Consider the following 13,035-nt stretch of genomic DNA (forward strand, 5'->3'; position numbering starts at 1 on the left):
TCATTTATTTCTGCTCTGATCTTTATTATATCTTTTTTTCTACTAATTTTGCATTTGGTTTGCTCTTGCTTTTCTAGTTCTTTAAGATGTACTTATTAAGCTATTTATTTGAAGTTTTTTTTTTTTTTTCTTTTTTGGTGTAGGCACTTTTAGCTATAAACTTTCCTCTGAGTACTACTGTTGCTGTATTCCAGAGGTTTTGGTATGTTGTTTCCATTATCATTTGTTTCAAGAAAATTTTTAATGTATTTCTTAATTCCTTCATCAACCCACTGGTCATTCATTTGGGAGCATACTAGTTAATTTCCATGTTTTTGTATCATTTCCAAAATTCCTTTTGTTACTTATTCCTAGTTTTACTCCTTTGTAGTCAGAGAAGATAGTTGAAATTATTTCAGTTTTTAAAAATGTTTTAAGGCTTATTTTGTGACCTAATACATGGTCTATCCTTGAGAATGATCCATGCACTGAGAATAATGTGTAATCTGAAGCAGTTGAATGAAGTGTTCTATAAATATCTATTAAGTCCATTTGGTCTATAGTGCACATGAAGTCTGATGTTTCTTTGTTGATTTTCTGTCTGGATGATCTGTCCAGTGCTCAAAGTGGGATGTTGAATTCTCAAGCTATTACTGTATTGGGGTCTATCTCTTTATCTTTAATAATATTTGCTTTTTATATCTAGGTGTTCCTCCAGTGTTGGGTACATATAGATTTATAATTGTTATATCCTGTTATTGAATTGATCCAGTTATTATTATATAATGACCTCCTTTGTCTTTTTTATAGTTTTTGTCTTGAAGTCTATTTTATCTGACAGAATTATAGCTACTCATGCCCTTTTTTGACTTCCATTTTAATGGAATATCTTTTTCCATCCCTTTATTTTTAGTCTTTATGTACTAATATTCTGTGTCTTTCTGTGTTCTTACTGTTACCAGTGAACTTTGTATATTCAAGTGATTTCCTATTGCTCATTAATATCATTTTCTTTCAGACTGAAGAACTACCTTTAGCATTTCTTGTAGCATAGGTCTGGTGTTGATAAAATCCCCCAGCTTTCATTGGTCTATGAAAGTCTTTATTTCTCCTTCACATTTGAAGGACATTTTCACCAGGTATACTATTGTAGGGTAAAACTTTTTTTCCTTCAGCGCTTTTCAAATGTCATGCCATTATCTCCTAGGTAATAAGGTTTCCACTGAAAAGTCCTCTGCCTGATGTATTGGAATTCCATTATGTGTTACTTGTTTCTTTTCTCTTGCTGCTTTTAGGATCCATTTTTTACCCCTAACCTGTGAGAGTTTGGTTAATAAATACCTTGTGGAGTCTTACTTGGGTCATACCTGCATGGTGTTCTATAACCTTCTTGTACTCGAATATTGATATCTTTCTCTAGGTTTGGAAAGTTCTTTGTTATTATCCCTTTGAATAAACTTTCTACCTCAATCTCTGTCTCTACCTCTTCTTTAGGGACAATAACGCTTAGATTTGCCTGTTTGAGGCTATTTTCTAGATCTTGTAGGTGTGCTTCATTGTTTTTATTCTTTTTCTTTTGTCTCCTCTTACTGTGGATTTTCAAATAGCCTGTCATAAAACTCACTATTCTTTCTTCTGCTTGATCAATTCTGCTATTAACAGACTCTGATGCATTATTCAATGTGTCAGTTGCTTTTTTCAGCTCCAGAATTTCTGCTTGATTCTTTCAATATATTTTGTTAAATTTATCTTATAGGATTCTGAATTCTTTTTCTGTGTCTCTTGAATTCCATTGGGTTTCCTCAAAACAGCTCTTTTGAATTCTCTGTCTGAAAGGTTACATCTCCCTCTGTGGGATGAGTCCCTGGTGCTTTATTTAGCACATTTGGTGAGGTCATATTTTCCTAGATGGTCTTGATGCTTATGGATGTTTGCCAATGTCTGGACGTTGAAAAGTTAGGTATTTATCATAGCCTGTGCTTATTTTTACCCATACTTCTTGGGAAGGCTTTCCAGGTATTCAAAGGGACTTGGGTGTTGTGAACTAAGTTTTGGTTGCTGCGGCATGTGTGTTAGGGGACACTCCAAGCCCAGTAATGCCATGGCTCTTGCACTCATAGAGGTACCCCCTTGGGGCCGGGCATGTGCTCATGCCTGTAATACCAGCAGTTTGGGAGGCCAGGGTGGGTAGATCACTTGAGGTCAGGAGTTCAAGACCAGCCTGGCCAACATGGTGAAACCCAGTCTCTACTAAAAGTACAAACATTAGCTGAATGTGGTGGCAGGCACCTGTAATCCCAGCTACTCGGAGGCTACTAGGGAGGAGTGACACAAGCATCCCTGTGGTCACCACCGTTGGGGCTGCACTGGGTCTGACCTGCAGCCAGCACAGCACTGGGTCTCACCCAAGGCCTGCTGTAACTATTGGCTGGCTGCCACCTCTGTTTGCTCCAAGGCCCTAGGGCTCTATAATCAGGTGAAGGCAGCCAGGCTTGTGACCTTCCCTTCAGGGCAGTAAGTTACCCTGGGCCCAGGACGCATTCAAAGATGCCATCTGGAAGTCAGGGCCTGGAGTCAGAAAGCTTAGGAATCTACCTGGTACTCTATTCTGCTGTAGCCAAGTGGACACCCAAACCACAAGACAAAGTCCTTCCCACTCTTCCCTTCTCTTTCCTCAGGCAGTTTCCCCATGGCCACTCCTGCCACAGGGCTGAGGGGAGTACTGCCAGACCCCCACCAGTGTTCACTCAAAGCCCCAGGGCTCTGCAGTCAGCTTGTGGTGAATGCTGCCAGGCCTGGAATTCAGCCTTCTGGGAAATGGTCTCCCCTCTGTCCCAGGGAAGGTCCAGAAATGCCATCTAAGGACCAAGCCTTGGCATCAGGAACCCCAAGAGCCTGCTTGGTACTTTACTGGACTGTGGCCAAGCTGGTACCTAAACTGTAATACCATGTCCTCTTTACTCTTCCTCTACTCTTCTCAAGCAGGAGTCTCTCCTTATAGCCAACACAACTGAGAATGTGCTGGGTTTCACTTGAAACCCGTATGTCTCAGAGTCTCACCTAAGGCCCACAATGTATGCATCTGGCTACTGCTGCTGATTATTCAGGGCCCAAGGCTCTTTCGTCAGCAGGTGTCCTAACCTACCATGGCTAAGCTGATATCCAGGTTGTAAGACAGACGCCTCTTTACTCAAGCGAAAGGACGGAGTTTCTTTCAGAGCTGCATGCAGCTGTACTGCCTGGGGTTGGAGTAGGAGTGACACACACACTCCCTCAGCCACTCCACCTGGTGGCTTACTAGATCACCTGCCCCGAAGTCCACTGGCTCCAAGCCCAGCACAGCGCCAGAACTTACCTAGGAGTTGCAGGTCTTGGGGCGTAAACTATCTTTCATATTTATTTAGAACCCCAGAGTGCTTTAGCTCACAGTGGTGAGGCTTGCCTGAACTGAAGTTCCAACCACTAGTATGGACATTTCTCCACTGGCTCTGGCTGGTCTAAATGCTACCTTCATGGACCCTGGCTGAGTTCTGCCTGGTGTTGCTTTCCACTGTGACAATGCAGCACTGAGTTCCAATGCAAAGTTTCACGATCACTGAGCTTTCCCAACCCCAAGTGCAGAGATTCTCCATGCCATGCAGCCACTGCCGGGGTGGAGGGGGTGGGTGTCAGCAATTGAAGACTGTCTTTCCTACACTCTTCAGAGCCTCTTTCAGTGATGTGAAGTTAAAACTAGATACAGTGATTGCTCACCTGATTTTTGGTTTTTATGAAGGTACTTTTTTGTGTAGTTTTAAAATTTTGTGTTTCCACAGGGAGGATGATCAGTGGAGCCTTCTATTTGGTCATGTTGCTCCACTTCCTCCCTAAAGCTGTTACTTTTAAGAACCAAAATTAGGGACAGACTTTTGCACGTTTGTTGGAACATTCGGTCTTAGTCTGTAGCAGTATGATGTTGCCACCCAGGGGACTTTGGTAAAGCCAGAAAATGTTTTTGGTTGTTATAGCTGGAGGGTGGGTACTACTGACACACAGTGGGTAGAGGCCAGGAATGTTGTTAAATATCCTTCAATGCACAAGACAGCCCCCACAACAACAGAATTATCTGGCTCGAATTGTCAGATGTGCCCAAGGTGAGAAACCCTGTTCTGTGCCTGTATTACTCTAGTGACAGTTGATCACAGCTATGTTTTTTAAGCACTGCAAGGTCACAAATCATCAAACATACAGATGCTCAGTGTATTCTGTTTACTCAGGACAAGACTATTTAATAACACTGACTCAAGAAAAATATTTTCTTTTTTAAATCTGGTTAAACCCAAACCTAAGTTAACTAGATAATTCAATGACCCAAATATTTTATTCCTCAGTCATCCTGGTTGAGGTTTTTTGTTTGTTTGTTTGTTTGTTTTGTTTTGTTTTGTTTTGTTTTTTGAGACCAAGTTTCACTCTTGTTACCCAGGCTGGAATGCAGTGGCCAATCTCAGCACTCACCTCAACCTCCGCCTCCTGGGTTCAAGCGATTCTCCTGCCTCAGCCTCAAGCTGGGATTACAGGCATATGCCACCATGCCCAGCTAATTTTGTATTTTTAGTAGAAATGGTGTTTCCTCATGTTGGTCCGGCTGGTCTCAAACTCCCGACCTCAGGTGATCCTCCCGCCTTGGCCTCTCAAAGTGCTGGGATTACAAACATTAGCCACCACACTGGCCCCTGGTTGAGATTTTACTATTTTTTGTTATATTTTACTTATTCACTTAAAACTTTTTAAAGGTCAGACTTATGAAGTATAACATCTACCTGTGATAAAAACAGGAATAATGAAACATACTAGCTGGGTGCTGTGGCTCATGCCTGTAATCCCAGCATTTGGGAGGGCAAGGCAGGTGGCTTACTGGAGGTCAGGAGTTCCAGACCACCCTGGTCAACATGGTGAAACCCTGTCTCTACTAAAAGTACAAAATTAGCCAGGCTTGGTGGCATGCATCTGTAATCCCAGCTACTCAGGAGCCTGAGGTAGGAGAATCACTTGAACCCAGTAGGCGGAGTTTGCAGTGAGCTGAGATCACACCACTGCACTCCAGCCTGGACAAAGAGTGAAACTCCATCTCAAAAAAAGAAAAAGGGGAAAAAAAAAAAGAAAAGAAAAGAGACATACTACATTATAACCTTGAAAACATCATTAAAAGCTAACTTGCCCATTTCAAAAATTATCAACTCATGTCCTGAAATAAGAATATGGTGTTAAACTAAGCTAATCTGTTAGGCCTTAGTCTCCAGCCATACCCCTTTTCTAGTATATACGTCTTTGAAATGTCCACAAACTGGTCTAGGGAAAGGGGAGCAGGGATTTCATAATATACTCCAGTATTTTAAATATATGTTAGCTAACATTTACTACTTACTATGTGCTGGATACCATGTAAAGCGCTTTTCTCACAAAACCCTATTAGTAGATACGATTATCACTTTTCTTCTAGGAAACATGTCTCTTGTAGCTGTCTTCCTACTCCAGTATGCACTGGTTGCTCTCTAGGTCATATATAACTGTTATTCTGAGACTTCCTTTCCCTGTCTTTCTGAGATTCCTCTTTGCTTCTCTCCTATCTTGAATTCCCTGCATCTTCCCTATCATGGCACGCTCCCTCATTTGATGAAGCGTATCCTCCATTACCAGTATCTGAAATGAAAATACCAGTATCTGAAAGTGTCTTTATTCTACCATCATAATTGAAAAAGATAGTTTTTCTGAGTATAGAATTCTACTTAAGAAATATTTATCTCTCATTATTTTGGAGGAATTACTCTTTTGTTTTTCAGGTTTGTGTATTGTCTACTTTGTTACTCTCCAAGCTTTTAGAATTTCTTTATCTCGGTATTCTGAAATGTCACAATGATGTGCCTTGCAGCAAGTCTTTTTCTTCTTTCATGCACTTTGCTTAATATTCACGGGACCCTTTTATCCTTAATATTCTCTTCCTTGAGTTCAAGCAAAGTTACTTACAATGCTTTTTTGATAATTTCCTCTCTTTCCTCTTTTCTTTCTAGAATGCCTATTGTTTCAATGTTGACTTTTAAATTTTCTCCTGTCATTTCCTTATGTGTAGGCTCCTATTGTTTATTATTTTGTCTTTTAGCTCTACTTTCTGAGAATTTTTTTAACTCTGTATTCTAACTCTATCTTGAAGTTTTTATTTGAGTTGTATTTTTGATTTCTAAGAGATATTTCTTGTCCTCTAATTGCTTCTTTTTTGAAGCCTCCTATTTTGTTTGACAGATGGTTCACCTTCTCTTATCTCTGGGAATATTATGTTTTTTCTGAAGTATTTTTCTTGCAATTTGACTGATTCTTATTCATCAGACTCACTTCTTTGATTTAGGTCTATGTGTTTTATGTGTTTCATGTTATAAACTTTCCCCAAATATTTAGTAGTCCTTAACTGTCCATAATGTATAAGATTCCAGTATTTACTGGAAGGGTTTTGTTCATGGGCATCTACTGACTAGTGGACTTCACTTTGGGGTGAGCAGAGATGATTAGTCATTTTATTGAAAGACTTCCAGGTTTTAATATCTGTAAATCTGTCTTATTGGGTTGCTTAGTTGTTCCAGAGAGGAATTTTCTTTCCTGAGAAGTATACACATTTGTCTGCCAGTATTCTAGAAGCCAAGTGAAACAAAGAAAAATGTTGGGGAGATACTTACTGTTTGGTATTAGGACTTTCACTTATTACCTCACTTCTTGCTCTGCTGTCATCTGCTCTTCCAGTCTTCCATTTTTGTTTCTTTTACAGTTCATGTAAATTACATAGGACAGCAGTTACTCTTTTGTATCTTCTTTTTATAATCAGACTTTACTGGCCAGCATGGTGGCTCATGCCTATAATCCTAGCACTTTGGGAGGCCCAGGCAGGTGGATTACCTGAGGTCAGGAGGTCAAGACTAGCCTGGCCAACATGGTGAAACCTCTTCTCTACTAATATACAAAAAACTTAGCTGGGTGTGATGGCACATGCCTGTAATCTCAGCTACTCAGGAGGCTGAGGCAGGAGAATTGTGTGAACCCAGGAGGTGGAGGTTGCAGTGAGCCACGATTGCACTCCAGCCTGAGCAACAAGAGTGAAACTCAGTCTCCAAAAAAAAAAAACAAAAAACTTTTCTTTGAGATTTATCTATGTTATTTTGTATGTAAGTTTATTTCATTTCATTGCTAATTATATTGCTTACATATACCACAGTTTCATCTTTCAAAGGACACTTGAGTTATTTCCAGTGTATGCTATTATGAATGAAATTCTGTGAACTTTCTTGAAGTATTTTAGAGGACATTTGTTTTTATTCTCAAAAAAAATACAAGGAGTAGAATTTCTTAGTCATATAGTGGTATATGTTTAACTTTATAAGAGAGTTGTTATTGCTCTACATCCTGACCAAAATTTGTTATTGTCAGGCTTTTTTTATTTTAGCTGTTCCAGGGGGTTTGAATTGGTACTGCATTGTGATTTTAATTTGCATTTCCCTGATGACTAACAGTGATAAACATCCTTTCATATAACATTTACCATTCATTTATCTTCTAGCTTGAAATATCTGTTCAAGTTTTATGCCCATTTCAAGTGGATGGTTTTTCTGTTTATTATTGATTCATATTGTTGAGTTATAGTAATATTTTATGAATTGATCTCTTTATTATTATGAAATGTTTCTTTTTATTCATGGCAGTACTCCTCATCATGAAATCTAATTTGTCTGATATTATGGCTACTTATACTTACTGTATACCTGATTATTTTTTTCATACCTTTATTTTCAATTTATCTGTGTATTTACATTTAAAGGTCATTTCTTGAGCCTAAAAGTAATAAGCACCTTGAACTCCAGTCTTTGTATCTAAATATGATTCTCCAGTAAAATTTATCAGGGTTCTCTGTAGAAGTGGCTGATTGTTGAGCAGGGATAAGGAAAGTATATGCTGAACATGCAACATTTTGCGGTGCCAAAAAGTAAGGAAGTACACAAAAAAATTGAGGAGATGTCGTAAATGCACAAAAACTAACATGAAGTGACTCTCAATGACCAGATCTGGGACAATTTGAATAAAAAAATAAGTGACAGTAATCGATTATATTTTATAATATAAATATTAGTAAGTTTGTGATGATAAAAATAAGTGGCAGAATGTATAAATGGGAGGAAGGGGGACATTATTTCAGCAGAGTTATAATTAATTAATATGAAAGAATAATGGAAACGGTAGAAATAGAAAGTCAGCATTTGGCAAGCACCACAGTAATAATTGTTACAGGTAAGAATCATCAATGGATGCTAAAGTTTGTGAGCAAAAGTATGATGAGAAATGGGCTATTTACATAACCTTAAAGGATTTTCCCACAAGATACTGTTAATTACAAAGGGGAAAATATTGAGAAACCTGGAAGACAGCACCTTAACCAAATGATTGAAGTTAATATCATTAGTAATGCAATAAATCAGTATCATATGCCTCCTGATATGATGCACTGAGAAGGGCACAGGCATCATCGTTATGGTATTCTTGCAAAAAAATGCATAATCTAAATTCAACCATGAAGACATATTACAAGGATATTCTATAACTACTTAGTACTCCTCAAAAATGTCAAGATTATGAAGGACAAAGAAAGACTAAGGTACGTTTTAGAGTAAAAGAAACTAAAGAGACAGGGCTACTAAATGTAATATGTGAATCTGAATTGGACCCTGGACTAAAATTAGTCAGACATTTGGTGAATTTTGAATCAAGTCTGTAGAGTAGTTAATAGTACTTCTGAGTTTGATCATTAAAATATAGCTATTTAAGATGTTAACTTTTAGGGGATCTGGATGAAAAGTACATGAGGATTCTTCATACTATTTTACAATTTTTTTTAATCTGAAATTATTTAAAATGAGAAGTTGGCCAGGCACAGTGGCTCACACCTGTAATCCTAGCACTTTGAGACAACAAGGCAGGAGGATTGCTTGAGCTCAGGAGTTTGAGACTATCCTGGGTAAGATGGCAAAACTGTCTCTTTAAAAAAAAAAAAAAAAAAAAGGAAAAAAGTGAAAAAGTTGAAAAATATTTAATAAAATATTTTTAAATAATAATGATAGCTGTCTTTCATAGGCAACATATAGTTAGGTTTTGCATATTTAGTCAGACTGACAATCTCTTGTCTTTAATTGGACTATTTAGTCTGTCATAATTTATATGGCTGGATTTAGTACTCAGAATGTGTAATTTATTTCTTTTCATCTCATCTGTTTCTTTGTTTCTCTTTTCCTGCCTTATTTTGGGTTAGTCAAATATTTTCAGTATTCTATTTTAACTCTTCTCAGGGATTCTTAGTTCTTCAGTCAATTAATGATTAACTTCTATTCATCATACCACTTTATATAAAATGTAATTCTTGCAACAATGTAGATGTGATTATTCACCTATCTTTTGCACAATGTTGTCATTTGCATTACATCTGCATTTTTTAAACCCATAGTGTAGCGATTTAATTTTTTTCTGTATATAACAATTTGTTCTTTAAGAGATTGGGAAGGTAGTGAAAAAAAAAAAACTTTACCCACATCTTTACCATTTTGTTCTTTATTACTCGTATCTTTAGATCTGAATTTCTATCTGGTGCCACTTATCCTCAACCTGAGAAACTTCCTATAGCATATTCTGTAGTGCCAACAATTTGTCTGCTGATGACAAATTAACTTTATCCAAGAGTATTTTTATTTTTCTTTTCTCTTTCATGGATAATTTTTCCTAGATATAGAATTCTTGGTACTTTTTTTCTTTCAGCACTTATAGATATCATTCAGTTTTCTTCTGGCTTCCATTGTTTTTGATGAGAAGTCAACCATTATTTGTATTTTTATTCTCCTGTGTGTAATGCATTGTTTTTATTAGGCTGCTTTCAAGATTTTCTGTTTATCTTTTGTTTTCAGCATTTAATAATGATATGTCTACCTATGTTTTCTTTACATTTATCCTGCTTCAGTTCACTGACTTTGTTGACTGTCTCAGCTTGTGTTTTTGTAAATGTGTGAATATTTTGGCTGTTTTTTTCCCCAGATATTTTTCTGCCCTATTACCCATCCCCCTTTATGGAACGCTAGTTATGCATATGTCAGATTGCTTGAAATTTTTCCTCAAGTTATCTTTATTTTTCGTATAAATAAATTCTGTTTCTATATCTTCAAGTTCATGTTACTTTTCTCCAGTCATCTTCAATCGTCTTTTAAACCCATCCACTGAATTTTTTTATTTCATATATTTCATTTTAGAAATTTCATTTCTAAAATGTACATTTGCCAGGTGTGGTGTCAGACACCTGATACGATGCACTGAGAAGGGCACAAGCATTTCTCAGTGCATCATATCAGGAGTTAGCCACCAGGTGGCTATCTCCTCTGGGAGGCACTTTGGTAGGCCAAGGTGGGCAGAACACTTAAGGTCAGGAGTTCGAGACCAGACTGGTCAACATGGTGAAACCCCATCTCTACTAAAAATACAAAAAAAAAAAAAAAAGCCAGGCATGAGGGTGCAGGCCTGTAATCCCAGCTACTTGGGAGTCTGAGATGGGAGAATCACTTGAACCTGGGAGATGGAAGTTGCAATGAGTTATGATTGCACTACTACACTCCAGCCTGGGCAACAGAGCAAGACTCTGTCTCAAAAATAAAATGAAATAAAATATACATTTGATTCATTTTTAGTTTCCATTTCACCGCAGAGATTACCCATCTTTTCATTCATTATGGCCTTATTTTTCTTTTAAGTCCTTTGAATATCTTTATAATAGCTGCTTTATTTTCCCTGTCTTCTTATTCCACAATCTGGGTCAGCTTGTCGTTAGTTTCTATTAATTACCTTTTCTCTTGATACTGGCTCATTTTTTCATTTCTTTGCATGTCTAGTAATTTTTTTATTGTAGGCTGGACAATGAATATAGTAACTAATAGAGGCAATGAATTTTATTATATTTCCCTGAGGAGTGTTGATTTTTTTTTTTTTTTTTTTGAGATGGAGTCTCACTCTGTCACCCAGGCTGGAGTGCAGTGTCACGGTCTCAGCTCACTGCGTCCTCCATCTCCTGGATTCAAGTGTTTCTCCTGCCTCAGCCTCCCAAGTAGCTGGGATTACAGGCACATGCCACCATGCCCATCTAATTTTTGTATTTTTAGTAGAGATGGGATTTCACCATGTTGGCCAGGCTGGTCTCAAACACCTGATCTCAGGTGATCTGCCTGCCTCAGCCTCCCAAAGTGCTAGGATTACAGGTGTGAGCCACCATGCCCAGTCAAGAGTATTGATTTTTGTTCCAGCTAGTTAACATAGTTGAACTCCAAATTCTGCTTCTCTTTTGGTGAACATCAGCAGAAATCAGTGCTCAGCCCTCTCAGCCTTCTAGCTGTTGCCTTTCACTTGTTTGGTTCAGGGTTAAACAGGGATTTGGGTAAGAGTTTATATTTAGATTTGGAGAAACTCTGGTGGCTTCTTTTTTCCTGGGATTTTTCTCCTCTTTTTCTAGATATGTTGTTAGCCCCAAACTAGGCCTTCTGACTCCTCAAGCCCGTAATAGTGAGGATTTCAGCTTAAGTTCTAGGCTGTCTGCATTATGTGGACTGTGGAATACTGCTAGAGGAAAAGCCATATAAATACTGAATCCTACCTAGTGTAGTTTCTTCTTGGAAGGATTGACTTCCCTCCAGTTTCTGCTTGTTCTGGGTACTTTCTGTTTGTACTGTTGTACTTTCAAATAGCTGTTTTGGTATTTTGTCACAGAATATAATTGTTATCCGCAGAAGAATTAATCTAAGATATTGTACTCTGCTATTACCAGAAGTTGTACCACATTTTGTTTTCCAGTAATGCTGCATAGGATTGAATTAAAAAAAAAAAATCTACGTTTTCTGTGAATGATGGCACTGTCTCATCAAAATCTTCTAAAGAAATTGAGCGTATTACTAATTTTATTTTTTCTTCTTTCTCTTATAGACAAGAGATGATTTCCTAGGTCAAGTGGATGTTCCACTTTATCCATTACCGGTTGGTATAGGTGTCCATGAGTTTTCGTGTTTATTTTTTTTTAATAAATACTTACATATATACAATATAGTTAGTGTAAATAATTGAATTATCAAATGTGTACTACTTTTATATTTTAGGCATACTGTTTTCTAAAAACTTGTTTCAATTTTCTGTTTCCATTTTCTTTTTAAGATTTTCATACATGAACCTCAGTGAGAAATAAATAATTTCTGATATTTGTTATCATGGAAAGCATTGTGTAAAAAAGATTAGTTTGAAAATACTTGCTGAATAACTAGAGTGAGGAGTGCCTAAGCTCACAGAAGAAAATTAAGATAGTTTACAACACTAGAAACATGAAACACTAAGAATGAGAACTAAGCATATAGCAAGGAGGAGAACAGATTCAGGAAACATTGTAAAATAGAACATTATTGAATCACATGGCTGACATGGAGGCTTAAGAAAATAAGCAAAAAGTAAAGATAGTACAAGTTGAACTGGGAAGATAAGGGTGGCATCTCATGTGGAAAAGTGAGGAAGAAAGTCATTTTGTTTTGAAATGTTAAAAAATATATATTTTTGGACATACTGAGTTTTGATAGGAAACAAAGTTTAAAGTGGACTGCTGACAGATAAAAATCAATTATATAGGGAAAAGAAACTAGAAAGATTGAGAGTTATCACTGTGCAGGTTAACAGCAGAATCTCTGAGAATAAAGGGCTTCCCTTATAAAAGACATAAGAAAAGCCGGGCGCGGTGGCTCACGCCTGTAATCCCAGCACTTTGGGAGGCCGAGGCGGGTGGATCACGAGGTCGAGACCATCCTGGTCAAAATGGTGAAACCCCGTCTCTACTAAAAATACAACAAATTAGCTGGGCATGGTGGCGCGTGCCTGTAATCCCAGCTACTCAGGAGGCTGAGGCAGGAGAATTGCCTGAACCCAGGAGGCGGAGGTTGCGGTGAGCCGAGATCGCGCCATTGCACTCCAGCCTGGGTTCAG

At 37.8% G+C, this 13,035-nt stretch overlaps 1 protein-coding gene across 5 annotated transcripts in view; it reads left to right on the forward strand.

The window, feature by feature from the left end:
- The window catches only part of NEDD4 (NEDD4 E3 ubiquitin protein ligase), a 171,305-nt gene that overhangs the window by 109,849 nt on the left and 48,421 nt on the right, over positions 1-13,035 (forward strand). For 4 of the 5 annotated variants that reach the window (XM_032297375.1, XM_032297374.1, XM_032297373.1 and 1 more), the window contains one exon: positions 11,998-12,048. The exons of the other annotated variant lie outside the window; for it this stretch is intronic. In XM_032297375.1, coding sequence (XP_032153266.1) covers positions 11,998-12,048 — 51 coding nt within the window. The remainder of the gene's footprint in view (positions 1-11,997; positions 12,049-13,035) is intronic. 5 annotated transcript variants of the gene reach the window in all.

The sequence above is a fragment of the Sapajus apella genome, unplaced genomic scaffold, assembly GCF_009761245.1.
Source record: "Sapajus apella isolate SASKATOON/1434 unplaced genomic scaffold, GSC_monkey_1.0 scaffold37, whole genome shotgun sequence".
NCBI lineage: Eukaryota > Metazoa > Chordata > Mammalia > Primates > Cebidae > Sapajus > Sapajus apella.